The sequence below is a fragment of the Letharia lupina genome (assembly GCF_014066315.1).
Source record: "Letharia lupina isolate WasteWater1 chromosome Unknown contig_13, whole genome shotgun sequence".
Lineage (NCBI taxonomy): Eukaryota > Fungi > Ascomycota > Lecanoromycetes > Lecanorales > Parmeliaceae > Letharia > Letharia lupina.
The window spans coordinates 1,449,063-1,476,584 of record NW_023502982.1 but is presented as its reverse complement, the minus strand read 5'-3'; the positions used below and the strand labels follow the sequence as shown (position 1 = coordinate 1,476,584).

General features: G+C 48.9%; 10 protein-coding genes across 10 annotated transcripts; 3 read left to right on the top strand and 7 right to left on the bottom strand.

The window, feature by feature from the left end:
* Window positions 1-56: 56 nt before the first annotated feature.
* Window positions 57-2,230, bottom strand: HO133_001861 (uncharacterized protein; the record flags this gene model as incomplete). Its single annotated transcript, XM_037292789.1, has 3 exons — window positions 57-732; window positions 785-1,547; window positions 1,759-2,230. 3 exons carry the CDS (start codon window positions 2,228-2,230, stop codon window positions 57-59), a joined length of 1,911 nt encoding a protein of 636 aa, XP_037151328.1.
* Window positions 2,231-5,792: 3,562 nt separating this feature from the next.
* Window positions 5,793-6,711, bottom strand: HO133_001860 (uncharacterized protein; the record flags this gene model as incomplete). The annotated part of the gene is made up of 3 exons (XM_037292788.1): window positions 5,793-6,391; window positions 6,446-6,480; window positions 6,620-6,711. 3 exons carry the CDS (start codon window positions 6,709-6,711, stop codon window positions 5,793-5,795), a joined length of 726 nt encoding a protein of 241 aa, XP_037151327.1.
* Window positions 6,712-8,992: 2,281 nt separating this feature from the next.
* HO133_001859 (uncharacterized protein) lies at window positions 8,993-10,216 on the bottom strand (the record flags this gene model as incomplete). Its single annotated transcript, XM_037292787.1, has 3 exons — window positions 8,993-9,421; window positions 9,483-9,848; window positions 9,908-10,216. The coding sequence occupies 3 exons, from the start codon at window positions 10,214-10,216 to the stop codon at window positions 8,993-8,995; spliced, it is 1,104 nt and encodes a 367-aa protein (XP_037151326.1).
* Window positions 10,217-10,542: 326 nt separating this feature from the next.
* Window positions 10,543-11,949, top strand: HO133_001858 (uncharacterized protein; the record flags this gene model as incomplete). The annotated part of the gene is made up of 5 exons (XM_037292786.1): window positions 10,543-10,839; window positions 10,903-11,250; window positions 11,519-11,627; window positions 11,682-11,774; window positions 11,855-11,949. 5 exons carry the CDS (start codon window positions 10,543-10,545, stop codon window positions 11,947-11,949), a joined length of 942 nt encoding a protein of 313 aa, XP_037151325.1.
* Window positions 11,950-14,003: 2,054 nt separating this feature from the next.
* HO133_001857 (uncharacterized protein) lies at window positions 14,004-15,312 on the top strand (the record flags this gene model as incomplete). The annotated part of the gene is made up of 5 exons (XM_037292785.1): window positions 14,004-14,288; window positions 14,346-14,693; window positions 14,752-14,910; window positions 14,967-15,045; window positions 15,101-15,312. 5 exons carry the CDS (start codon window positions 14,004-14,006, stop codon window positions 15,310-15,312), a joined length of 1,083 nt encoding a protein of 360 aa, XP_037151324.1.
* Window positions 15,313-16,468: 1,156 nt separating this feature from the next.
* On the bottom strand, window positions 16,469-17,674 carry HO133_001856 (uncharacterized protein; the record flags this gene model as incomplete). Its single annotated transcript, XM_037292784.1, has 1 exon — window positions 16,469-17,674. The coding sequence occupies one exon, from the start codon at window positions 17,672-17,674 to the stop codon at window positions 16,469-16,471; it is 1,206 nt and encodes a 401-aa protein (XP_037151323.1).
* Window positions 17,675-19,918: 2,244 nt separating this feature from the next.
* On the bottom strand, window positions 19,919-22,071 carry HO133_001855 (uncharacterized protein; the record flags this gene model as incomplete). Its single annotated transcript, XM_037292783.1, has 4 exons — window positions 19,919-21,156; window positions 21,212-21,340; window positions 21,389-21,508; window positions 21,561-22,071. 4 exons carry the CDS (start codon window positions 22,069-22,071, stop codon window positions 19,919-19,921), a joined length of 1,998 nt encoding a protein of 665 aa, XP_037151322.1.
* Window positions 22,072-22,658: 587 nt separating this feature from the next.
* Window positions 22,659-23,063, top strand: HO133_001854 (uncharacterized protein; the record flags this gene model as incomplete). Its single annotated transcript, XM_037292782.1, has 3 exons — window positions 22,659-22,706; window positions 22,771-22,839; window positions 22,902-23,063. 3 exons carry the CDS (start codon window positions 22,659-22,661, stop codon window positions 23,061-23,063), a joined length of 279 nt encoding a protein of 92 aa, XP_037151321.1.
* Window positions 23,064-23,433: 370 nt separating this feature from the next.
* Window positions 23,434-24,180, bottom strand: HO133_001853 (uncharacterized protein; the record flags this gene model as incomplete). The annotated part of the gene is made up of 1 exon (XM_037292781.1): window positions 23,434-24,180. One exon carries the CDS (start codon window positions 24,178-24,180, stop codon window positions 23,434-23,436), a length of 747 nt encoding a protein of 248 aa, XP_037151320.1.
* A 200-nt stretch (window positions 24,181-24,380) lies between these two features.
* Window positions 24,381-27,380, bottom strand: HO133_001852 (uncharacterized protein; the record flags this gene model as incomplete). Its single annotated transcript, XM_037292780.1, has 1 exon — window positions 24,381-27,380. The coding sequence occupies one exon, from the start codon at window positions 27,378-27,380 to the stop codon at window positions 24,381-24,383; it is 3,000 nt and encodes a 999-aa protein (XP_037151319.1).
* Window positions 27,381-27,522: the final 142 nt, after the last annotated feature.

The window sequence follows — 27,522 nt, the reverse complement described above, 5'->3', positions numbered from 1 at the left end:
AAAGTGTGGTCCAATGGTGTTCCGCAGTCGTCAAGAAAGCTTTTCCGACTCTGTCCCTATACCAAGGCTATCTCTCGGGGCTCGCAATCATTGAAGAATCCGAGCCATTGTTCTTCCATTCTCGCCACTCCCACGCGCTCGTATGTATCAGGCGTAGTTCCTGATCTATGCAGCAAGAGCATGGTAGGATGATCCCGATAATCCCAGTGTTTTTGGAGCATGCACTCCATTGCCCATACAGTGTTCCTGCCACCTTCACTGTTCACGTCAAATGCACCATTAGCAATATGTCTTCCCTCGAATCGTAGATGCCATGGATACCATGAGCTGTAAGCCTTTTCCACGACTTCACACAGACGTCGAACCTTTGCAAGCAAAGTGAGCTTTGCGGCAACGATCGCTCCCAGGTGGTCGTCCGCTTTTGGTTCAAAGCTTGCATTGACAAAAGTTGGGGTACTTTTGATGCCTAAACCTCCGGACGGGAAATGGACCTGCCCTTTGATTGAGGCCCATGACCACGTAGGCGCAATATACTGACTGTATCTGCTTGCCCGGCTGCTATCGTGCGAATTCCAAAGCAGACCTCTTAAAAGGTCATCCCGCCAAATTCCTGCAAGATAATCATTGTTATCAGTGCATTTCCCCATGTCATGAGCGCCTCTAAAAGCATGAGCGAGACCAGACAAGGCTGGCAGCACGTCTGTTTCACGGCTGAGATCACGAGCAGAGTACCTTGACGGCGTCATTATTTACCACGTATATGTAAAAATCAGTGCCAGCGTACCTGGAAACTATGCTGTACCACGCATCAAAGTGGGACTCGGAAGCTCCAGCGGTTTGCTCTAGCGAAAGACCAGACTCATCTTGGCCCTCGTGTTTCAACCACGAGGTCCGGTAACGTGGATCACGGGGTGGCTCATTTCCTTCCGAGGCGTCGGTCGCACGACATTCCCAAAACAACTTTCTTTCGGTAAAATGCAGCACGCGTTTTGATAGGAAGCGCTCCTGAAAGGTCCAGCCTCTGGTATTCCAGCGAGCTGTTTCTATGTTAGAAAACCAAGACCCTTGATCGCCACCCGTTCGCATGTAAGCTAGGAAGAGGAGGCCGGCAGGATCGGCGCGAACGTCCTTGTAGTAGGGTATACTGATGGTCGTCTCCTGCGACCGCTTTAGGAAACCATCAGTACTAGATATAGCGGAAGTTGCAGCTATAGTCAGATAGGCTGATCCATAGACATCGTTCATTCTCGCAGCTTCCCTTGCCCAGTCCGCTGGGTCATCTTGAATGATGCACAAAGCATCAATCCATAGAAAGCGCAACTGCAGCTTCCGAACAATGAGAACTGCATCCTGAAAGTTCTGGGGTAACATGTTCAGAGGTATCCCACCTAACATGTCTTTGAGGTTGATTTTCAATGTCCGAGCGTGCTGGCCCGAATCAAACGCGATTAACGATCCCCAGCAGTGACTGAGGGCCACATATTCTCCTGACTCCTTTGAAGTGACTATTAGACGCGGATGTTGTGAATTGTCTGCCGGACCAACGTCTATGACGCGTGTTGGTAATCTTGTATCACTCTTGTGGCGGCATTCAATATGTAGCGTCGAGCAAATGCTTAGCCATCTAGAGATCAATAATACATTGGCGTCGGATAGAGTCTCCATGTGGGGCTTTCTCCGCCTTATGTTCCCTTGTAGAGACGCTTCAGAATCTAGACACCATGAGCAAAGGCAACATCAAACCATTTTCCCACTTACCGGAATCCGCGTACACTGCGAACCATACCCAAGTAAGGTTGGATTCAGGGCTACTAACGTTGCGTCGTGGAGGATACGGCCAGACTCCAAGGGACAGAGTGTGAACACCACCGAGAGACTGGTCGGTTGCTTGACTCCGATCACGTTCAGTCCAGTCTTCTTCGGTTGAAAAGACTGCACGGTCGACTGTCACCAGGCCATTCCATCCGGATGTGGGCCACTTGGCGCGAATTTCTGGGTGAAAATCGCTCTCGGCTTCTGCTATCTTCTCGTCGCTGTACTTATCTTGTAGAGCATGCCTCAAGAGGCCACAAAAAGCACATCCTTTCCGAGCGGAAACCTCGAGTGCAGGAAAGTTCGGGTATTGATCGACGCGGTTATAAGGGATGCTGATCCTACCCCATTTGTTTTCTCCATTGTGAGGACTGATGAACTTGCAATGAGCGCAAGGCGCATTTGGTAGTATGTCCATAACGTGAGATGTCGGTTGCAACCTTAAGAGTTTCCTCCCATTCGAATAACTCGGAAGGCACGAGATATTCAAGCTCATAAACGCGGCAAGGGTCTGTGCTTATTTTGCTGGATCAGATTGTGGACTTCCTTGCCAGCAATGGCTCTTTAAGATTTGCTTCGCCAAGACGAACGGGGACTTAGCGTATTCAAAAACATCTGGAATGCTTGGCACCGGAGATCTTTCACACCACACACCCAGATTCGTACTGTAGCATAGAAATCTCTCCGCAAAACTATTCAATAACACTGCTATCGTTAGTATAGGTCCCAAATGAAAAGATGAAGCTATACTGAAGTCTTGGTATATTCCTCAGTGTTAGTAACTCAGCTAAAAAAGCCTGGTCCCGGGATTGAAAATGAGCCACTGATGTATACATATGTGAGCTTTGAGGACTGGCGCATTCCAGGGCTCTTGGCGCCAGCAACGATATTCCTTTGGCCTCATCCATTAGCATTCATGCTGTACCATGCCTCCTTACGCAACATTTCAACAGACATTGATCCTTTTCATCTGTCAACTCTATTCGTCGCTATAGAAGCAATGCATCCGTCATTGAGCATTGAGAAACTGTCTGCCCCTCGTGGTTGCTATTCTGAATCAATGCCTTCATAAGCATAGCTCTCTGCTGGCATCGCTTCTCTAAATGAAAGAACATGCGAAATCAGCAGGTAGCTGATAGTTTCAGGCTGCAGGGTATCGGAAGACTCTTCACACAGAGACGACAAGAATTCGTTGGCCTCCACAAGGCTACTATCAGCCCATACTTCAACAAAGAAGTTCATACATTTCTTTGGTATTCTCAACCTTTGGTTCTGTATGATGCGTATTCACTGGGATTCCTTCAATACAAAGTTGACTGCAATCCATCGTTGCCTGATCGCTGTCATCTCCACCGTAGACAGGAAGGGCCAAGGACGCCAAATGGAGAATTGGGAGGGCTGGGAAGCCTGGCAGTCATTGTTGGATCATCTCATCGCTTCGAGAGCATCCTTTGAGGCACTGAGTCGGCTGTAGCTTACTAGACATCGCAAGTCTCGCCTTATCGAAGAGGACATGGAGGACCTTTCGCTCCTTTCTCATTGACCCAGCTGCCAGCTTATGGTCTGACTCTGCCGAAAAAAGGTCACCCATATCCTATGAAGCTTTGTCCGAGATCTCCGTTGTGCCCATGGAAGCCTCACTCTAATCGTTTCTTGACACAAAATCCCGCTCGGGAGCCATATGAGCATCCAGAATCCAGCGTCCACAGCATCTTCCTCTCTGTCATACACTTCGATTGGAAGTCACTCGCAACTGAAATGGTCAAGTAAATCTCACGAGGTGTCTCAGATCCAACAAGTCAGATGCATATAGAAGCTAAAATACATGGGTGTTTCGTCCATGTCAGCCGTCATATAATAACTTTCTTTACTAGTGTCAATGATATTCCAGCCTGACCATTCTGCTCATCCACTGGGGGGATCGATCACATAAACAAAACAACTCATTTGCTTCGAGAATCTGATCTGAGAAGGCAAGTCCAGAAGGTTGATAGAGTATGAGAACAATGTCTCCTTAGTACAACAAGCACCGCGATAGATATGAAGACAATGATCATAGCGGCGCAACCGGAGATCATTTAATTAAGTAGAACGATTGATGTGTCAAGAACGACACAGCGCATAAGGGTTTGAATCAAACGGCAGGAACATATACAGAAGAAGGGAGGAGGAGGATTGATGAGCACATTTCCGATAGTACAACAAGGCTTCAATTAAGGCATGGGACGAAACACGATACTTCTCAAACGCGTAAAATTAAAGTGTGAAAATTCCACCGTAGCATCCGAATTAGCTTCTATGGATAGGACGAGAAGCCTAGCAAAATCTTGTCTAGACGACGTCTCCTTCTCCAACGTTCTTTACCCATCCAGCAGCAAGCATTTTGAAGTCTGCGGTTGTAACCAACTTCCCTTATAACGGCACCAAGGGACAGTGATGGATTCTGGGCGCCAAGCTTGCGTTTTCTTATGAATGGCGCCCTTGCACGGTTGCACAGTTCTCGCCTGCGTGGCTTTGTAGCCACATCGATCATTATCCAATACTCCACCAGGCTGAGCGTATCTCGGATTGTCTAACGCTTCGGAATATCTGGCTTTTAGTCTAACGGTCGTCACCTCCAAAGTCACTTTTTGTGGGCTTCGTAGTTGTCTGTATTTGCCTGAGATGGCCTGGCCCTTTTCCTCCACATGCTGCATCTTCACGGACAGGGGGACTCTTTGAATCCGCATCCTGAATTTTTTGTATCAATGTTGTTGGATGGAGTTGCCAGTATGGAGGTTTTGCCTGAAACTATAGGTGTGTCTCCTCGTTGAAGGCACGAAATGGTGTGACCCTTTAGCTCCTGAGCATCTGTATCAGTAGCTGGATATTCATAGGACGAGATCAAAACAGTTTTGCAAGAGTTGGGGATATTATACTATTAGTGCGTGCATACGACGCAGGGCGCATGGGAGTTGACTGGGTGGAATTGAAGTTATCAGTGCGGCTCGACTAAGCGCGCATCGCTGAGTGACCCGAGAAGCAAAAGAGCATAATTAACCTCTATTAGAAGGCCTTTGAACACAGCTATCGAGCAGCTTAAGACTCGCGGATTGCCGGGTCGAAGTTTTAGCTGGCCGGAGCTGCATTGCCCGAATGATCATCCGGACGCCATTCACTTGCTATATGAATGAATTAGCGTGATTTAAATTCAATCGCCTAGGTTCTTTGGTCCAGTCGTTTGAATTCCCGAAATATTTGATTCCCGTTGCGCTAACCAACTTTCAGTGTCGACTAAATTCACTATCTACAAACTATACTCGCTTTCACACCATATGTTCATCTTTGGAGACCATAGTAATGATGGTTCATTGCGGCCAATCACGCTAAAGGTCAAAAATGGTATAACACGTCTCCCACCAGTGGGAAGTCGACCTACCTTGGGTTTCAAGAGCGGTGTGGATGGACTCTGAATTATGGAATCCCACTTAGAGCGGAACCGACAAACCACGCCTTCCCTCCTTCCTACCTACCTACCCTCCTTCGTTCGCCCATCTTTTTTTTCCCATTTGCCTTTTGTTGTCTTTCAATCGTATCACTTTACCAGTGCTTCTTTATTCTGCTTCCCTTCCAATTTTGTTTCTGCCTGTTCCTTTTCTTGCGCTTATTGAAAGATTTCTCTACCTTCTCGTTTGTATTCTGACTTACGCTGCTGCCACGGTTCTACTAATAGGGTTCATTATCGCCATCGTTGACCAAGTGGAGACTTGTAGAGTACTGTTTTTGCTCATTGTAGCCTACCTTGAAAGTTGAGCGGTGCTACTGACTGTCCGACAAGTCAAAATCAGCTGGCAAATGGAGATGACTTAGGCTGATTTGAAGGCTCTTTAAATTCTATCATAGCGTACAGTCGAAGATTTAAAAACTAGGTTTGCCAAGAAGGTGCGTACATCCTCTCATGAATGCATGTCCTCATGTGGCAGCCTTTTCATTGTCGTGCCCTACTTGGTGTCCCCGTTGCCTCCATCCGCCTTTTCCATCGCTGTCTTCTTGCCCAGCAACTTCCCCGTCTCTTCCTTCTCCCTCATAACGGCTAGCTCCTGCTGCAGCTTCTCCACCTGTTCGTCTGCTCTTTTCAGTTGGAGTTCCAGCGCTCTGGACTTGTTCTCCGATTTTCTCTGGGCCAACAAAGCCTCCTTGACCTCCGCGCGGGCAGTTTCCGTGCGCTTGTCAGCGTCCGCGAGAGCGCGTACCAGTTTGTCTCGTGATTGCATGACTTTCTCTGTTGATTGCATGTAGATCTTCTCGCTGAAACGGACGTTCTCGAGATCGTTTTTGGTAAATGCGAGCTCCTTCTGGACTGCCGCAAGATCATGTTCTAGCTGCTCCTTGCGAGCCTTTCTCGCCAAATTTATCGCAGCTTCAGCGAGCTTTCTCATCGTATCCACTTCTTCTCTGTCAAACTCCTCCTCTTCAAATTCCTTTGAGGGTTCGGGAGACGGAGATCTTGCTGTACTGGGGGACCCAGGAGCGATAGGGAATGGTTCGGACCTGGTCTTCAGAATCGACTTGGGTTGTTGATACTCACCAAAGGAAACGGCTATTTCGCTGTCAGTGTATGCATCGAGAGGTCAAGGGCCGCCTTTTCACTGACCTTGGACGGTGTGCGCGAACTTGACGGTGTTTCCGCTGCGAAGATGTGGGAATCAGCCTCTCTTGTTCGAACCAGCAACACGAGTAGTGAGGTGGCTTCAGGGGCTTGCAAAGTGGATCTTGCGCTGTGAAACGCAGTATGGCATGGGAAGAACTTGCTCGGAAGTGTACATACCTCGTACGACGAGTCTTATTCTGACGCACCGGCGGCGTCTCATCACTAGATCCCTCCTCCGCCTCCTTGCGCTTGTTCGTGCCTCGTGGCATTGTGTTATCGGTAAGGAAGCTGGGATTGTGATAGCGAGGGGGCTGGAAGCTTGCAACAGTATTTATGTTTTTAGGGTGGTGTTTGAAGAATTTCAGGTAGTGTTGTTAAAGACACATGTGTGATTGAAAACTCTGCAACCGCTCGCTAGACCGGTCAGCGCGTGGCTTTTCATGTGTTCTCTGTGTTGAGACAATCCTTCAAGCTCACGGGACACACACCTCCACCCTTCCCACCTTTCAATTCTCTAGCCTACTATGGTCCACTCCAGTCGCTACGGCACTTTCGAGGATTACCACCACCCAACTCCGCCGTCAGGTCTACCAATGGCTCCTCAGCTTCTAGAACCAACGACCAAGATAAACACTAAGAATCTACTCGAGAAGTGCAACGACACGGGAATGGCCCTACCTATGAGCATGTCGCTCTGTCTTGGAAGAACCAGGTTAATCTGGAGTTTTGCAAAGGCCATCCCGTAGGCTAGATATTTCTCAGTCAGGTAAGCTTGGCTCATACCCTCGTCAATGCACCTGCAGAAGCTTCAAGAGACTGACCGTCGCTGTACAGGTCTCTGGGCCCACCGCGGGAAGTCGGAAGATCGCGCGGCGAATCGATGAAACGGCCCCCTCATCAGGTCACAATGGGAACGAATCACCAGATTCGGCAATGCACGGCTGCGCTCAGGATAGGAAACACGCAGCAACAGACTCGGCGTGATTGTCGCCAGAGAGAACCATTCAGGGACCGAGACCATTTTGGTCTCAGAAGTGCTTGTTCTACCCAGGAGCGGCTATGCTTGGTTGTATGGGACAAAACGGAAAGCATGGCTTTTGGTCGGGTGCTAGGGCAGCGTTTGATATCTGTGGGGACGGCAATCCAATGTTCTGTTCGAAAAAGCCAGCTTCAGGAAAGGATGGGCCCGCCTCGGAATCAGCTGTAACGCGTCCCCAAAACCACGCAGGAAAGGAAAAAATGTGAGTGTTGCTAGAAAGAAACATCGAGGGACCTGGGTTAGCGGATTCCTAGGACAGCACTGGTGAAGCTCGAACGTGTATAGCTCCAATATGCTACCAGGTACAACAGCTCGGCTCTCGTTAAGCAGGTGAAGAACATAACATCGGGTTCGGCTTTGGCTTAGCACATGAAGGCTAGAAGATTGAAGGACTCAAAGACGATGGCAAAGGTGTGTATCTTCAAAGAAAGGAAGAGATGTCGACCATGGTTTCCTATAGCCAACGCAAAGCGACAGGCCAGACCCCCCTTCTTGTACGGCGTGAGCGCTCAGACATTCGGAGAGCCAAAGTACAACCTTACAGCAACGCCGACTTACGATCTCACGTTCCTTCCTGCGATCCCATCCAACCTCCATACTCGCGCAGAGCACAACGAAGACGAGAACCAGATCAAAAGCCAGATGCCCGCGGCAGATGGTGACTACCGAGAAGGAACGAAAGAGCAGAATCATATTTGAGCAACGATGAGCAGAACGGAGGCATTCAGATTGTGACAAGTATCAAGCGCATCGTCATCGCATTCGGATGATGTCGGTATCGAAACTTCCCAGGCATGCGGCTGTAGCCATCGAAGATCGGTTGGCAGTCCTTTCTTATGGCAGCAGCTGAGGAAGACGTACCGCCAACAGAACCGCTCGTAATCGTGCGGAATTCCGTTGTTGGAAAGCAGACTAAGATGGGTATAGATGAAGCGGCTCGAACATCAAGATTCACTCGATCAGGCCCTGACGGCTATCGAGGATAAACCGAGATTGACAATGGTTTCTTTGCCCTCGTGGGGAGCGTCTTGAGAGGTGGCACGATGCGTATGCTACTCGATCGCAAGTCAGAGACTGGGTACCAGACAGTGGAACGAATCGTTGTGTTTGGAGAAGGAGATGCTGACTATCACGAAATACCAGAAAGCAAGATCATTCATGATCATGTGATCCGCCGGTCGGCAGCGACCTACTAAGATCGGAAGACCAGCCACCACCTACAGATGGCAGGTTGAAAGACGTGAGGTTGTCCGGAGGAAAAGTCTATGCGTACGTTGATGCGGAGCCTCTGCGGTAGTTGCTTTCTTACAGTCTCAGAATCCTGTAAATGGTCAGAACCTTGTGGGTAGTGGACAAAGTGTCATTGCAAGAGGCTTGCTGCCAATGCCACCGTCTCTGGTCCTGCATACAAGCTTGATATGGACAGTACAAGCTACCTCAACTACACCCCCTCCTTTTCCCGACACGTCCGGAGCTTTGTTTCAGAAAAACCTCATCGAAACATGCAGTGCCTACCCTTTGAAACGAAATGCCAGCCCTGTATCTGCGAAGTGGAAGGTGGCCGGTGCGCCTTGCTTTCCGCCAAAATCTTGCCAGGCAGCCTCGTCGAAACGAAAAGCGCCAACGTCCTCTTGCTCTGCCCGGAGATGCTGACCTGTAGTTTCTTTCTCTTTTCTAGTTGATTCAGCTTGGTCCCTGGTGTCTTGTGTCTTCTGCCGCTTCCCTGCACAACCATCATGGTTATGCTTCCCATGCTCTTCGTATCTCACCCAGTCTTCACCACTACCATTCCCATCTTCTTCGCTTGCAGCATCGTCGCGCTCTCGCTTTTTGTCTTCTCGCAGAATCTGTTTGGCCTCTACCCTCGCTTTCGCAACCTCATAAGCGCTTCGATAGTCCGCTGCCAACGCGCGGTACGCCGCTGGGGTGCACTCATTGGTCTGAAAACCACACATCATTCAGCGAAACCTCTCTAGAGATATGGCTCTTGCTCTTATTTACCTCCCCAATCTTCAACTCTTTGTCCAAATTGTCCTCAAAATGATAGACCTTCGTGACGACCGCCACCCAGAGCTCTTGCATCGTGAACCTTGAAATGTCCTTAAGTGGATTCGCTTGCAGAACGCTCTTTACGAAATCCATGTAGTTGACTTGCTGTAGCGCGAGAAGCGAGATCCTTGGGATCACGTATTCATTCCGTTCGTTGTCTTCTATAAGGATACAGCCAGGCCAGTACCGCTTCTGAGCCCGAGTCGGGTTTTGTCGAGCTTTGCTGAACGCATAGAGCTCAAATTGGTATTCTCGTTCGAAGAAGGCTTTCTTATCTGCACGCTTTTCCCAGTATCCGTTGTACAGCGGGCATTCGACCTTCAGAGTACGCATCAGTACTTGGATTATATTGGTGCATATCCCACTTGGATGATTACCTGAGCCAGAAGTTCATAACTTTTGGGGTCATCCGCCGGATAAAGTCTTTGTATCAAACGCGTCCATTGCTGATCGACTCTATCTCTCTCGAGCTCGCGCCCTCGCTCTGACTTGTTGTTCTTCTGCGCAGTGCGTGTAAATGCTAGAATGTTGTGGTTGAGCTCCTCGAAGTGGCGCCTAGTATAGCGTGGGGTAATTATTGGTTTGTCGACCTGATTCTTGAGCTTCTTCTTTTTACGCGATTGTTGTTGATGCAATCTGCTTCTCCGCGGAATGGCGTCAGAAGGTGTTTGAGGTTGACGAAACATTGTTCTAAGAAGGGGAACAAGTGGTTGTGTGTGGTCCAAGATGTACGTTGGAGGAAAGGTAAGGTAGTTCGAGAACGATAGATATCTCCGAGACGAAATGCGGGCAAAAATGCGGCACGTGACGTATGTACTGAAATGTGTTGAAGATGGCACCGGGCCGCGGTCTCCCATAGACCAGATTAGGTTGTCGGCATCGCGTCTCGACAGAGCTACTCCAGTAATTAACCCACCTCCCACACGTTCATTCTACCTGCTCCACAGATACCCACAAATTCCTCTCGACCCTTTCCATTACGGTCATACAAAACTTTGCCAGATTTGCCAGAATGCGTACTCGTGGCGGTGGTGCCCGAGCCACCCACAAAGCCCAAGATGAGCCAGCTCCTAGGGCTCCGGCCCCCTTGAAGCTCAAGATGGGCTGTCATCTTGCTCAAGTCAACTGGACCAAAACGCACTTCGAAACCCTGAAACACACTATTATGGAGTTTGCTAATGATTTCTTACTCGAAAACCACACCCGTGGTCTGTCTGTAACCCTCAAAAGTGTTTTGGGTTACTGGAACCAGCTCGTTTGGAACTTCTACGGCGAGAGAAACCCGACATGTAATAAGCTAGAATCTCAAGTAAGCTCCCCTCAAAGATAGGCTCAAATCGTACGCTTCGACTGACTTCGTGTCTTCCGACAGGCCGAATCCCCCCACTTTCATGAGTTTTGCATCAAAAGTGGATTGCTTGAAGATACCTGGGAGAGAGATGAGGCTGACCGCGGTTTCCGACCGAGTGGGCGTAAAGTCACTCCCAGCGAGAATAAGAGATGGCCTGGCGTACTCATTATGGAAACATGCCCTGATCTCACGACCGTGACCAACGATCATCGGGAGTTCTTGATCCCTCTCATCGGGCTCCGCGCATTGAAACATGTGCTATACAAGAACTTTGTGCGCTCGGTCCTGGAGGCAAACCTAGGTCTAGAAATCACATACTCTGATATGCAGCTCCTGTGGGATGCGATTGTCCACAAGAGTTATCATTTCGTGTGTGCTTGTGAGAGAGAGGCGAAGGTAATGGAAGTATGTACTTGCCGCTTGTAGAGACTCAACTGAGGTATAATCGAACTGATGTTCTTGATAGAGCATGGCCGTAGACGGTTATTCTGAGGAGCAGTATGAGCGGCTCGTTCGCGAAGTACGCAGTGTCCTCCAGCACACACTTGGAGCCAAACGTCCGCATCATGAAAGCAGCTCTGAGGTACCCATGATATACGCAAAGGATACGCGGCTACTTGTTGACTGGTTCTGATAGCACGATGCGGATGATTCGGAGCAATCGCCGAGTGAGCAGCGGAAGAAGCGGAGGCAAAGGAGTAAGAGGGCACATCTTTTGAGGCCCGGGCCCACATCTGGTCTATCAAGTCAGTCTCACAGTTTTAATTCCCCTAAAAGTGTATCTCCTGACTTTCGCACAGGCTACGCGATTGCCGCATCTCAATCTGGCCCCGCCCCAGACGAGTCACCATCTCAGAAACCAGCAGTGTTTACCAAGGCAGCTGTCCTACGTCGTACGTCGTTCTAATCTTGAGTTCCAAGAGCAGGCTACCGGGCCCGAACTGAAGACCGTGGGTTACTGAAATGATTCCAGGCTCGAGAATGATGCAGACGAAAAGGAGCGGTGAAGAAGGTCTGGGGGTACGAGGCGGATTGGCTGGACGAGGCGTCTTGAAGTCGGATCGATGATAGCGCGTCCGGAAAAAAGGTGTACGAAACTCGTACTTTAATTTTGCGATAGTAACGATACTTCCAGAGGGGTCTAAAAGTAGAGTTAATAAAAGGACGCATTGTGTGTTAGGATTTGTATCGCTTGAAGCGATGATTTGCAGTAATGAAAAATAATGCAAGGTTCCGGCTACAAGGTAACAGAGACGATCATCTTAGGGCCTGTAAAACAACTATGCTTTTTTACTGTCGATGGATCTAGAGCATGACAGCTCTGCAATGTTCATCGCTTGAGACTGTAGAGGCGAATGGGCTTTACTCTAGTATCGTGGTGATTGCCCAAGTTTGCACGCCCAGAAATTGAATGCATTATATATTAAAATAAGAACCAAATCTACAAGAAATCGGTAGCTTGGCCCCAGGGGCTGAGTGCAGGGGTCTAGAGATTGATCGAGCGCGTTGAACCGTTCTCATGTTAGTCACCTGCGATCGATTTCTTTTTGCACGGTTCGAATCCGTCAAGTTTCGATTTTGGGGTTTCCTTTTTTTTTCTGTTTTGTCAGTCAGAAGCACTTTTTACGTTTTATTCCTAATCATTACATGAACTCACGCATGGAATAATATTATTAGGCAGTTGTGGTGCTCTGGGTACTTGACTTCCCGAGAGTTTGGCTTCAGAGCTCGCTTAGCCGGGTTGCAAACTCTTATTTCCACCCGATTTGCTCGCTGAAGTGAGTGAATGAGTCGCATGCCTAGAAGGAGATTGTGGTCTGTGTAGTTGGCCCTCTTTGTGTCATTGCTTCTGTCACCCCATTGGCTCGAGAGTGAATCGAAGACTCTCTTGGCAAAGTGTACAACACTACACAGCTTGCCCAAAACTTGGGGCTCGATATTCCGTGATACTGATAGCAAAAAGCCTTCAAACTCACCACTCCATAGTATTGAAGGAAAGAAAGCAACAAAGCCTCGAGCAACAAGTTATGAGAGCTACTTATCCTAAAGCTAGTTCGAGTTTACTTTTTCGTATTGTTCTTTTTACCAACTCTCTATATAACGCCAGAAACTCCTTGTGGAATATGTATTGCTGAGATAGCGTTCCCTTATACCGTATAACTTCTGATGATGATACACGCGTGCTAGAGGATTTTGAAGACTCTACACCTTATGAAAAGATTTTTATATGCCCTACGACGGTACCCGCTTTCCGACGGCTCTTGCTCAGCCGCCGATGACGATTCGCCAAACGATTTGCCTGCTGGGACCATAAACGGCGGGATCGAGCTTGCTGTTTCACACATGCTATCAGAGCGCATCCAGGAGGTTGAGCATTTGAGGGCGAGTGGGAGATGGGTCCTTGTTGGTCAACATTGCTAGATCGCCATCAGAGCGAGGTGTCAGGAGGTAGAACAGAGTTGTGTTCTTTCGCAAAAAGTAGCTAACCTGGAGAAACTTAACTTGATGGTTAGATCCCAGCCGTGAATCGTTCTGTTGCTGTGCCTTCAGCGCTGCCATGACCGACTTTTGGGATTCATAGTGCAGAGCGCTCAACGCTTTCGCCGCCCTACTGTTTTGACTAGGGGTATGAACGGTTGTATATGGAGGAAGAAGAGATGCACACTGGGGACAATGTAGGATTGTTGGAGAACGATCGACTTTCCCGAAACGAGACACGTGAAGAACTCAGCATGTGACGTGCGCATTGAGAGGTGTTGAAGAAGGTGGCGGGGCTCAAGCTCAATATCGGGAAGCTAGTTGCTTTTTCACGGCGTCTGACAGTATCGTCACCATTTTGCCTCTTCTCAGGGTCATATCTTTGCATCTTGCTTGGCAGCCTTTGTCGCAATGATTCCACCCCGCAGCTGCGGATAAGGTTCAGGGTCGTGATAGCAAAGTGTTGAGCAATCTGGAAAATTGCCCCCTCTCCCGACGGTAGGAAGCTCTTGCCGCGTCCCAATCGGACATTTTCACACCACCATCAACAACACACACACTCACGGTGATTCAACCTCCTCAAACCTCAAAGGTTCCCCATTATACCCTCTCGCGATCTGCGTCTCGTCCCCCCAAGGCTCAATATGGGAAGAGACAAAGGCACGAAAGCTGCAGGAGCTACAGAGGATGGAGGAGCTCCAACCTTGCAAGACCAGAACTTCTACATTGATATGGCTCCACTCGAGTTCACCAGAGAGCAACTCGTAGGGCCCAAGAGCGGCATAACTCGGTTCGCAAGGATTCACATGAACAAACATGATCTCGCCGGTCTGGAACTTGGCCGAAGGGATGTGATTTCGATGTGGTGGCTCAACGCGGGAAAGGTTTTCCCTAGAGGTGATCCCAAGCGTGAGGAGATCATGGACCAGGTACGTGATTTGACCAACTCGAGTGAATTAGATGGCTGACTTGCGGTCCCTACGTAGGTAAACAGCCCTCTATTCCACGAATTCTGGGCTAGACACGCCCACGATCCGGAGTTCAAGGACGAGTCTCGAGCCTTTCGGAGGGTCGAGCGCGTCGTATCCCGCGAAGAAACTCAACGATATCCAGGCTATCTTATGATGGAGAGTGATAGTTTGCAAATCTTGGTGCCCAGAATTCTGAGTTCTGCCATTCAATACATCACCTTCAAGGAAATGGTCCGCTGGGTGCTGGAGGCGAACCTGCATCAGAAAATCGAGCGCTCTGACATGGTGAGCCTGTGGGATGCGATAATATACATCATATACCACTTCGAGTCCTCTGCAACCCAGGAAAAGAAGGTTCGTGAGGTATGTAGTTGCAGCCATAAAGGGTTGGAGTGAGAGGGGTGTGACTGACAAGCGATAGAGTGATGAGGTTAACAGCTTCACTCTGGAGGAGTATAAGCAAATTGTCAATGAGGTCCGAGAAATGGCGGAAGGCAATGGGGGTCTTGCCCAAGGCCACAAGCGCGTACACTCAACAACTCGCGATAGCGACAATGAAGATGAAGCCGAGCTTGACAATGTAAGTGATCAGCTCTTCGTGAAGCTAAAGAGGCGAAAGTCTTACTTGTGAGATAGGGAACCTCCTCAAGTAGGGGGCTCAGAAAGAGGAGATCACCCAGTCGTTCGGCTCCTAGTAAGGATTCTGTCTTACCGTGTCAGTATTAAGAGGCCTCATTCCCCGAAAATGTTCTATACTGACACCGAAGTAGCAATAGAATCTCCTTCTTCTCCGCCAGAATCTGCTGGTCTGCCTCGGAACCCACCTCCAAAAGTAGCCCCACTCACCAAGAAGTCGCGCGCAAAGTCTCCGCCCACCACGAAGCCCAAGGAGAAGTCGGCCGGACTGAAGGTCGAGAATCAGCTGGAGAAAGAGCAAATGGCAATCCAGGGTGCAAGGACGCCTGGTAACAATCCTTCTTGAGGAGGTGAAAAGGCAGCTGCTGATGTGAATCAAGGTACAAGAATAATGCAGACCAAGAGAGGGACCAGTAGAAGTCGGAGGGGGCGAGGTACCTACGTGTACGAGAAAACGGAGCTTTGACCCTTTCTTTGAGATGGATGTCGCATTACGGGCAGAAATAAAGTGATTTGATCGGAGGGCTGAAAGAAAGCTCAACCAGGCCGGCATTGAGTGAGGAGATACGTCGAGTTGGTAGCACAAAAGCTTAGTTGCAAGGCCTGTAAGAGACTTGTCATAAGAGTCGGGCTTAGGTAGCAACAGATCCAAGGTCCTATTTACTGTAATCAGCTTGGCGCTTGAAACCAAGATAAACTTAAACCCGATTATGAGCCTGCATGCCGAACGTGAGATATCGAGCTTGACTAACAGTAGCCAAAAGGCACCTGAACCACCCAAGAGAAGCGAATAAGCTCATACTGACTGCCCCGAAAGCGACTTTTGGATAACTCTTCACATGTTCGCAAGAATGATTCAGGGTTTTTGGCGTATCAATATTCAACAGCGAGAAAGGGTGACCCTGCATAGAACAGCAATAGGAAATCGAGCTTTAATGTCCCCAAATGACATCAATGACGACGCAAAGATATAGGTACTGAACGTTAGGAAGCAACCAAAACTCAAGTAAACGGATTATAAGAGCTCCCCATTCCGACGCCAATCCACGAGTACTACTTTATGCATTCTTTGAATGACCCACTTTGCCCATCAAGGATGCTCTATTGGTGCTGAAGTGATAGCCATTGCTGAGATCTTTTCTGTTTCTTCGCCCTAGGCTATCGGACAGAGAAGGGAAGGAACTTGCTGGAACGATTCATATGCATTGCGATTGCCGTCAACCTGCTTCAGCGTTACCGCCGAATCATGAACACGTGTCAAAACGATGAGAATTCTTGCCAGTCTATGAGCGAGAAGGGTAGGGGAAGGAGACGAGGTTGGGACGAAGTTTTTGTCCTCACCGAATGATTTCATTTGGATACGACCGCCTATCTTCTGGATCAACGAGCCAACGTATGGTCATAACCAAGCCCTGAAAAACGCATCTCATCTATCGCTAATTACGTCGTACATATTCCCTTAGCTACTACATAAATTTTATCCTATACGCCGACGATACCCCTCAAACTACATACTCCTCCTCTCCCCAAGGACAGATCTCCGCAGCCTTGACTCTCCATACCTCAAACCCCTTGGCGAAAAGCGGATGAGCATCCGGCCTCGCCTTCTTCACCTCCTCTAGATACTTCTGCCAAGGCTTCGCGAGCGCCGTATAGTGCATCACCTTCACATCTTTATAGATATCCTCCAGAGTCGCACTCAAGCGTTTCCCGCGCTCTTTCAATTCGTCTTTCCAGACTTGCTCTTTGTGCACCTCCTCCACTGCATCCCTGGCCGCTTGTATCATCATCTCGCGTCTTGCGGTGGCGTTGCGGTATTCGGAGAGGAGGACTTGATCAGCCTCGGAGAGATTGCGGGTACTATTCGTAGAAAGCGGGCCTTTGAGTGAGTGAGGAACCCCTATTGGTGGAGGATCCGGAGTTGGCGGCAATTTTCTCGAAGGTTTCCAAGAAGAGTCTCTTGGAGGTTCAGAGCCTTGCCACCATTTTGGGATGCTGTTCGTTTCCCATTCGCTGTTGAGAGTGCAGTAGTCACCTGGCAGTACCATGGTCGTTTCGCCAAACATTTTGTTCAGAAGATCCATGTCGAATGTGTCATGTTTGATGGTTTGGAGGGCAAGTTCCATGCGGCCCCAAAGTCTGTCGCTCAAACTAACGAGGAGGAATGCAGATGTGAAGCCAAATGAGCCTTGCCAGTAGGCACGAGGAGCTGCAAGGTCGACGGCTGGGAGGAGAAAGACGTGGTCGAGGGATTGTAAGATGATTTGGTCCGAGTCGAGGATGAGGACTCTTCTTAGTGAGGGTATATATTGATGGAGACGGAATCCCACGAGCTTCAGAAGAACGTCGGCGTAATAGGGGACATCGTCGTCGTATAGTGGTGGAGGTTCGTAGGGTATGACCGTCGCATTCTGTGCTGTGAAGCGAGTGAGGTATTCGGAGCTAATTATAGGCTTGACGAGAACTATGATTCGGTGGTTGGTGTGGAAGACATTGTTGAGCCGATCTATGTTGATGAGGACGGAGCAGGCATACTCAGCCTCGGTGGCGTAGAAGACATAAGCGTATGGACTAGGACCGAAGTCTGGCAGAGTCGTAATGTTGCCTTCAGGCGTGAGCCCCTGTACAGGCCCTACATTGGTGTCGTTGTGTGTTATTTGCGGTGTGATGTGGCCGGGACAGGAAAAGTCGTTATATTGATGTTGCATATTGGGTTGGCGTACTATCCAGAACCAGAGGAAGGAGAGAGTACAGGCCAGAGATACCAGAATCTTTCGTATAAAGTAATGAGCCACCATCATGACCTACTGACGACCACAGTGGTGGTTAAAAGATCGAGATAGAACATCCAGCAGCCATCAGCATTTTTGCTACAGGCTGCGCTTGGCAGAAGCTATCAAGTAGGTGCTATGGGTTGAGTCAAGTACCATAGTCACTCTTGCACCAAGTCCGTGGGTGCAACAAGCCCGTGTCCATACCAACCAGTGAGACATTTACAAGGAAAGCAATATGATAACGCGAAGAAGAGAGGGAGATAATCGCGGTAGGAAAGAAGAGGTCAACTTGTCAAGTAATCGTCGTGCCACGCACTAAGCTGATGCGTGGCATAATCATAAGGCGAAGGCGAGCATCATATCTTCCGCACCATATGTAGTACCGTTAAAATTAGAACTTTCTGTCCTGTAGAACAAGGCACATGAAACGTAGCGTGAAAGCTTGCTTCCAATGTCTCGAAGGGATTGTGCAAGGCTTACGCGCATAAGCGACCCGCCATATTTGTCTTGTCATAGCAGCCAAAACCTCCCGCACGACGTTGGAAGTTCATCAAGCCCATAATATCTAGTCGTAAGTTGCACAGTGGGCCTCAGGCGCCCTCGTTGACGGGATGTTATAGAGGGTTGCGCCAAAGGCGTATGTTGGTCGAGCAAATTCCGGGGGTTGTAGGGCTGAAAAGTCAGGCTGCGCATTGGGGCGGCCGCGAGAATTGTGAAACAACTAAGGTACCGTACTTACTCGTGGATGCCAGAAGTGAGTTACTTGATACAGCGAGGACACCAATAGATATTTTCACTTAGCGGCACGTCGCTTAATCTATTAACGTCCTCGCTCTATTAAGTAACTCACTTCTGAAATACACGAGTATAAGGGCCCCTTCGGCAACCACATAGAGTACTTTGAAATTTGACATTTGACTTTTCGTTAGTCAATTACCAGCCCTACGTCTTCAATACGTACATGGAAATATTATGCAAGCTTAACGCCAAGATCAAAATTTGACAATTGAGATTTCAGCCCTAAGGATTAAATATCTGAAAATAATATTCTAAACTATAGATTAATCTATAATTTAAATTCTATAAGAAAGACGACATCTAGATAAATAATCTATAAAGATTAAAGCTCTTAACGTAATAGCGATTTAAATTTTACGCTTTTCGTCTGAGTGAATAAGAAGACTTATTTTTATTAATTGTACTCTTTCGAATAGTATTAATCGGTGGTGATATTACTGTCATATTATGGGGTTTAGGATCTCTAAGAAAGTGTTACGGAATTAAGGTCGAAGCGATTACGGGGTGTAATCGTGTGTTCTCTTGGCACGGTATCATACCCTTGCTTAAAAACCAAAGTTGAACTTAGGGCCCCTTCGGTAACCACATATTTTCAAAATATGACATTTGACTTTTCGTTAGTCAATTACCAGCCCTACGTCTTCAATACGTGCATGGAAATATTATGCAAGCTTGGCGCCAAGATCAAAATTTGACAATTGAGATTTCAGCCCTAAGGGCCAAATATTTGAAAATATTCATTATTTAAGTTCTATAAGAAAAGATAACATCTAGATAAATAATCTATAAAGATTAGAGCTCTTAAAGTAATAGCGATTTAAATTTTATAATTTTTAAATAAGAAGACTTATTTTTATTAATTATGATCTTTTAAATAGTATTAATCGATAATGATATTACTATCATATTATGGGGTTTAGGGTCTCTAAGAAAGTGTTACGGAATGATCGTGTGTTCTCTTGGCACGGTATCATACCCTTGCTTAAAAACCAAAGTTGAAAATATGTGGTTACCGAAGGGACCCTTAGAGTCTTGAAACAAAGGATGATCAAGGCAGTATCATTTCTAATATTGCGAATGCCTGCAAAGCGTGCCTTTCTATGGTTTGGATCATACTTCTATCTAAATTGGAGATAGCATCATGTATTGCAACGTGTGGATGGAGGGTGTAATAAGATGTCCATGGAGCGCGAAGAGACCAGAGTATGATACGGCTCGAGGAGACCACTTCCATGCATCTCGAAATCTTGTGTCTGGGAATATCTCGTTCTGATAATTCCGAGCTCTACCTGGATTCCACCTCTGAGTAACAATTGCCGCTAGGCACAAGAGATCTAAGAACCTCGAGTCGAGCAGGCTTGTCAGCCTGGCATATTGTGGTCAGCGAGCGTCGTCGGGTGACCGTTTATGGCGGGGAAGAAGACCCACACTATACTTCAATAGCCTGTCAACGAGGATCCGGGCATTGTCCCGGTCCTTCGAATGCGCGTCTCCACAGGAGACCGCTGCTTTGAAGACTCCCTTGGTTGCATCTCCACACAATGCGTTGTAGACGGCTTCACCCCATTCCTCCGAGCTGGTCATTAAAGCCAAGCCGAACCATCCTTCTGTTACAAGTGACTGGTTCCCAGACTCTGCGATCATCGCTACCACGGGCTTGACAATTTCGTCAGGACGCAAATTCAGCTCGCGCACTGCTTTCTCCACGCGAAATACTCTAGAGCGGACTTCCTCGCTGTTACCACTGTTGGCTGTACGCCATACCTCTACAATGGTACGTGCAACCTCGATCTTGATAGCTGGATCGTTAGTGTTGCTATAGAGGTGAAGAAGACGGGAAGCGTAGCTATCATCCTTAGCTGAGGTGTTCGGTCTCAAAAACAGATAAACGTTATCAAAGCATCCTCTAACCAACTGTCTCACGAGGCTGGCAGCTGCGTAGTGTAAGGTCGGACTTTCGAACTTGGACCAAACTAATGTAACGCTTTCAAAACTTTCGAGTTCTTTTTTGTTTGCTGCAGGTACTGCTAGATTCTTCATGAGTCGAATTGATTCTTCCAGTACTTGGGGATTGCTAACGTCCTCCAGGAGGGATCTGAGCAACCAGTGAACCTTGAAATTCTTGACCATGTCGGTAGCATTTTGGTCAGAGCTCGCCACATTGCGAAGTATACTGCAAGCACAGACTTGCATCTGCGGTTCATCTATCGACAGCCACGAGATGAGTCTTTGAACAAGTTTCGATGCAGGCAGATACTTGATAGTAAATTCAGTCAGCGCAGTCATGTCCCACAACTTCGCGGACAAGGCGGAGCGCAAAGCCGTAAGTTGAGCTTCATCCTCCGGATCCTGCACCGGGTGGTGCAATGGAGGTTCGGACTCCGACGTGGAAAAATAATTCGTACTTGCAGCATCTTGAGTGTAAGAGAACACAAACAAATCAAGGATAATTGACAACTTGTAATCTTCTAGCAAAGCCTTCTGGATTTGCTCGTGCTTTAAAAGAGCAACAATAGCATTTGCTAAGGAAACTTGGGTTTCAATGTCTACACCCGGTATTGTGAGGGCTTGATGGATGATAGTAACCGCTTGAGTATCGGAATACAGCTCCGGATTGACTGTTCTCTTTTCGTCAGCGTTTCCACTCCAAAAGCGGCCTACACATGCACTCACAATCCTCAATGGCGACGTCTAAGAGGAGAGCAATTTGAGGGAGATAATCTTGTTTGTAACACCGGCGCTCGAGCAGTGTAATAAGGCTAGGAAATAGCCGGTTAGCCCTCAAAGCTACCTGCGCCAGTTCTCAGAGTCGTTAGCCTGGCTGTTTGGATGGGATGGAGGATAATGTACCATAGTCGAGACAAAGGTTACATAGCACACCGATGGCAATGCTTGCTTTCCCCTCTTCTTGCAACCGATCGAGCAAGGCTGGCAGCTTCAGCTTGGCAAGTGCACGCTCTCGATTGATGTCTTGAATCCCGATCAGTGGCTGTGAACGGGAGGAATTTGTCTCGATACGAACCCAGATCGGCACAAGTATTGCCGATTAAACGCAGAGCATCCGAAGTCCAATCATGCTCAATTTCATCTGCGGCAAGAAGATCAAGGTAGAAGTCCAACATCTTCTCATCTCCGAAAGGTAATCGCCACGGCTCTGGGCGCGTATCAGCCAGGAGCTCTCCTTCCTGCAACACCTCTGAAACAACCATCGCGAGCTTACCATACCGACTACCGTCAGCTAGGACCTTTGTCGCAGGTGCAATGATCGCAGGAGATTTCTCTCGCAGGTATTGAAGGATAGAGACCACAGTTCGCAAAGCTTTGCCAATTTCAAGACCTCCATCTGCACGCTCGAGAAATGCAGGCCATTCATCGAAGCCCGAGCCGGTGTGGTCTCGAGGCACGATAACCTCGAAGATATTGGACAAGAAACGGAACATTTGGGGTTTTGTCGACTCAAGCTGTGGTGTAACTTCTCCAGTAGAAGGGGACGGGGAGTCTTTCACGGTTATAATGGGCGGTCGGTCCTCCATGGTGTCTAGCATATATGAAGGATTTTGCACCATTCAAAAGGGCGACTTGTTACACCGTGCGGACCGCAGACAAGATGCTACTTTTTGGCCCCAATTCGTCAAACTGCTAAGCATGCATTCAATGTCTTTTACACAACACTTGAAGGATGCCACTGAGACTGGAATTCGCAAGTTGTACGCAGAAAGTCACGTCACTCGAACCTCAACAAAATGCCAGATTAAGCTAAGAAATGGATCATAAAGGCCAAGCGATGCCGAACAAGACGGTTTCTGCAACAAGCGATCATGCTGGCTGTAATTACCAAAAAGATTGACAGCTTTGCTAGTTGATACTTTGGGGTCTCAGGGTCTAAAGGCGCCGTCTTATTCTATTCAAGACGGTACTGGAGGTTGTGTGATACAGAGGGTGAGAAATGTTGAGATTCGGCAAAACGTTGCTCCGGGTCCCGACAACTTTTCGGAAAAGCTTCATTTCTACTACTCCGTACTTGTAGACTGGAAATTGGGCAGACCAAATCTGTCCCCCGCATCTAAACCTCATCGCGGTCGTTACAATTAGGGACATCTCGGCAGCCACAACTCCAGTCATGACGAGGGCACAACAGACCATCTCTCTGGCACTGCTGGCCTCTTCTGTGAGCTGCCTAGATCACTCAAGTCTGCCACCAATTGCACTTCACTAATGAATTGGCCTCCTAGCTCTACGTCGCCTGCTTCCTCCACGTAGTACCTTTCACCAAAACCGTTCAAGACGAGGTCATACCAGTCGTACGCTTCCCTCCCTCCCAGACTCCCATAGCTAGTGCAAAGCTGACGATACCTGCCAACAGTTCCCTCTATGGGCCCTTGTATCTTTCGGTTCCTACCTCCTCTTCAAGCTGGGATGGGGCGTCTTCACGTTCAATGATGTACCAGAAGCACACAAGGAACTGATGGGGGAGATTGATATGGCAAGGCAAGAGCTGAAAAGGAACGGGATCGATGTGGATTGATATGGTGCGATATATGAAAGGCGTCATAAAAGTTTCCGATGATTCTTGAGCCAAATCGCTCTTCTCAAGTCACGCTCTGGCTCCACAGTCTGTTGTCCGCCTTGCCCGACTGACCCATACCATCCAACCCTCTATTGGATCTAGGACCCCCTCTCTCCACTCGTCTTGCCAGAGGTGGCGCCGAGTAATCCACGCTCCCCTATCGACACATCGAAGTATCTTCATGTAACACTCAACCCACGTTTTGGGCCTCCATGCCCATTGGGTACGCCAGTCAGACCGCAGGCCCGGACACTAGGCTCGATCTTGCCCAATAGTCGAAGAGCCGCGACCAACCTTTGCACTGTAATCTTCCTCATCGCCAACGCTTTCAACCTGCATGCTCTGCGGCCCTTCTATCCCTCAACCTCTTCTCCGTATTCATAAACTCCCGAATCCCCACCGGCACCCCCTCAAACAACGCCCCTTCATCCTCCCCGTCCAGATCCAAGCCCCTGAACCCCCCAACCTCATCCGAATCCCCCACCCCTCCCTCATCCACACCATCACCCATCCCCATCCCTCTAAACCTCCCTTCCTCCCCACTCCCCACCCTCCTCTGCCCACTCGTAGCATGCCTCCGCTGTTCCCTATCCTTTCTCCTCCTCGCCGCAGCCCACTCTTCCACTTCTTCCCTATAGGCGTCCCAGACGCAATTCACACATCCGCTCATGCAGCAATTATCCGGCTCCGGCGGACGGGCCAGTCCCTTCTCTCCTCTGGCCAGCCCGCGCATCCTGGCACTCGGTCCCGCCAGCGGCGTGGAGAAGAAGACTCTGTTGTCGGGGCCCTTGTCGCTGCCTTGGATGGAAGCCGGTGTGGATTGCACGGTAGATGCGGCAGAGGGTGGGGGTGTGGCGGAGGAAGATGTGGGATTGGAAGATTTGGGTGCGCGGGCTGGGTTGATGGTCTTTTTGGCTGGGGTTGTGATAGGCTGGGAGAGGAGGAGGGAGTAGTAGTCGTCTTCGGGTGGTGCTTGGGAGGAGTGGGAGGGGGGTTCGCGGAGGCGTAGGCGGGCGGAGAGGTGGAAGAGTCGGTAGGGGCGGAGGTGGGGAGGACGAAGCTGTAGCAGTGGCATTATATATGTTGGGTTAATGGACGATTAAAGAAAATGGAGGAAAAGCACTCGATTGGTTCGAGGCACAGGATTATCTATCTAAAACAGCGATTTGGATCGCTTTTGCTTGTCTGAAGCGGCGCGTGCAAACACAGTTGACGTCACAATCTAGCAGGAAAAGCGTAGTCCATGATATGGAAGATTCTCAATTGTCAAATGCTCTAAAAGTTCTGCATAGTCTTTGTTTCAGCAAAATCCCGTATCTCTTCCTCCGGTATCCTGCCCTTCAGCCATGCCAGCACAGCCTCTGTTCCTTTGTCTATCACTTCCCTCCTGGGCACCCTGAATATATTGGCTCCAATAACCAGCGTTCTCAAGCCTTCCGCACTTAGCAGGCCTAATTTAGGATCTAGATGAGCAATGGCATTTCCACTGACATCTAACACCTGCAAGCCTTTCACAGACTCGACCCGCAGCTCCGATATACTGTTTTGCGAAGCATGGACAGACATCAATGCCGGAAAAGACTTTCGGAGGACAGGAAGAGAAGTGAGACGATTACGGGAAACGTTAATCTCCGATAGCTGAGGAGCGGAGAGGAGATCGAGGAGTGGAGACAACGACGTTATTGCGTTATTCGAGAGGTTTAGTGTTCTGAGATTAGGAAGCGAGAGATCCGTGACGATATAGCAGCTACTACCAGTGAGCTTATTGCGGGAGAGATCCAACATCCTTAGAGAACTGCTCATTAGCTCTATCGCTTGAGGAAGCTGTGTAAAGAGATTATGATGTAGGATAAGTGTCTTAACATCCTTCTTCTGAATGAAGGAGTCGAGATTTGAGGGTTCGATGGCTTCGAGATTTGCCGATGAGCGGTCAACAACACCGTAAGGGGTGATGTGCCATGCTTGAGAAATTGCGGTGTCCGTGCTGGAGGCTGGACCTGCGCCTTGGTGGAGTAAGTCGCCTCCCACAGTTTCAGAGGATTCTTCCGGCAGGATGCGGCTTCGCAGTTCGCGCTTCAGAGTATCAGTGTCCATAGTCAAGAACTTGCGCTCTCTCAGAGGATTATGAGCAATTCGTAGCACAGCCAGAGTATCCATTAGCCCAAGCCGCTCATCGAGCTTCTTAATATCGTTTCTGCTGAAGTCGACACTCTTCAGCTTTTTCAGAGATACGATGCTCTCGGGAAGTGAGGCCAGTCTGTTTCCCGCCGTCGTTAGAGTAAGAAGCTCCGTACAACGCAACATATTCGGCAATTGTCTTAGTCTGTTCTCTGAAACGTTGAGAGACTGGAGAGATGGAAGATCAATTGCTCCACTCTCTACTATCGAAGTCAAAGCATTGTTTGCGACGTCCAAAGTTTTCAAACCTGGTAACCCTGATACACAGGCGGGGAAAAGTGCTCCACCAAGTCGATTTCGAGCAGCATCTATCTCCACCATGGGTAAAGATACAAAGAGCTCGAAGGGCAAAGACGACAGCTTATTCCCAGCGACATTCAGGACGCGGAGCTTCGGTATCTCGTCAATGTTAGGCGGTAGAGTAGTAATGGCGTTATTGGAAACGTCAAGAGTTTCTAGCTTCGTTAGATTGCTAAGCTGCGGAGTGAGCATTCCATCGAGAGTATTGTTAGCGAGTCGTAGCTCCCGCAGAGACCCGATCTGAGTGATAACACTCAGACTCTCATTTCCAAGTTTGTTTTTCGAAAGGTTCAACATCGCCAGCTGCTCCAATCTCCGTAAACCTAAGGGGAGTAGCTGTAGATGGTTGCCGTGTAGATCAAGTGCCTCCAGGCCAGCGAACAGCATTCCTTGGAAGTCATCATCCATTGCACTGTCAGCTTCAGCTACGGTATCTGGAAAGACGTCCTCGCGGAGATGCTCAAACTCATTATCTGCGGCTACTAGCCTGACGAGGTCAACGCTTTCGTACCAAGCTCCATCACCAGTGTCGAAAAATTCTGCATTGTACATGTTCAGTACCTCGCTAGGCATGTCCTTCAATCCCATCGCAGCAATGTTGAGCCGTCCATCAGCCCGGGCGGAAGCCACACGCTTGCGCAAGAGGCCTTTATTGCTGCCTCCGATTTCAATTACCGGAAAGTCATCTGTCACCCGTGTAGATGGAACGAAATTATCTATGGTTTGCGACTGACCGAGTTTGTGGCGTGCTGCTTTAGCTTTCGCGATTGTCTCACGGAGTGCAGCTGATGATTTTTGCGCCTTCGAATTTGTAGATGTTGGCCCAGTAGATTCCGAGAAAGTCTGTGAGGACATCTTTGAAGTAAGAGGGAAAACAGGGCAGGGGTCAGTAGCTTCTGTCGATATGGTAGGTAATATCTCCCTCGTACCCAGAGCGGGTTTGCCTCCAGGCTTATCCCTCAGTTTCGGCAGTGGTTTAGCGAATGCACCATGGATTGACGGGCGTTGTTTAGAGGGTCTTGCAGCTAAGGTCTGACTGGCCCTGCCGGGTCTCATCGCGGGCTTATCGGTAAGAGTCTCATCTCTGTGCCGAGCCAAAGTTCCAATGCTCGGCATTGGCGGCTTCGACGGTGTCAGCTCGAGAGTGCGGTTCAGTGTATCTTTTGAAGGGGTTAAAGTTCGGGGAACATGAGAGCTGACCGCTCTTTTACTGGGCGTAATCTGTGACATCCGGTTTCCAGTCGTTGGCTCCACTTGGCGCTTGGTGGGCGACGGCGGCCTTGGAGTTGGAAAACCGGGCGGGTGAGGCGGCCGCTGACCATGGCTAGTACTGGGGCGAGACCTACTCAAGGATGACGTTGGCCGTGACGACGGGGGCACAGGACTCTCCGATGGGAAGAAGCTGGATCTACGTCTGCGTGGAGATGGCGAAGGCGGTATCTGGGAAAGGGTCTCTATGGTCCTGTCCGACAAAGAAGGCCTCGGTCGTCGAGGAACCGTACGTGGCTTGTCGGGAGGGTCTAGCCGGATATCATCTATATCGCTGGCTACTGATGCTTCAACCGTCTGGGATCTAGTAGCCGCTTGTTGCATTGAAGGACTAGCCCCACTGTCGATCTCGACAGGAATCGTCGTATTAATGACATTTTTGGCTGGCTTTTCGGGCACAGCTCGACCTTTGAGTGCATACTTGGTGGGCTCTGGCGGAGGCACCTTCACGGCAGCCCGCGGAAGAGGCAACCTGGAAAGTCTGGGGATACCAGATGCATGGAGATTCCTATGAGGTGGTGGATCCATATTGGCACTGAAAAGCAAACGTGAAGAAGAACAACGCGGCGTATTATATAGCTGTTATGACACCATCTACCCACGAAGCCTTCATCGTCCTTTGGTCTATAACATGCATATGGTAATACAGAATTTGATGTTGTATTGCTCC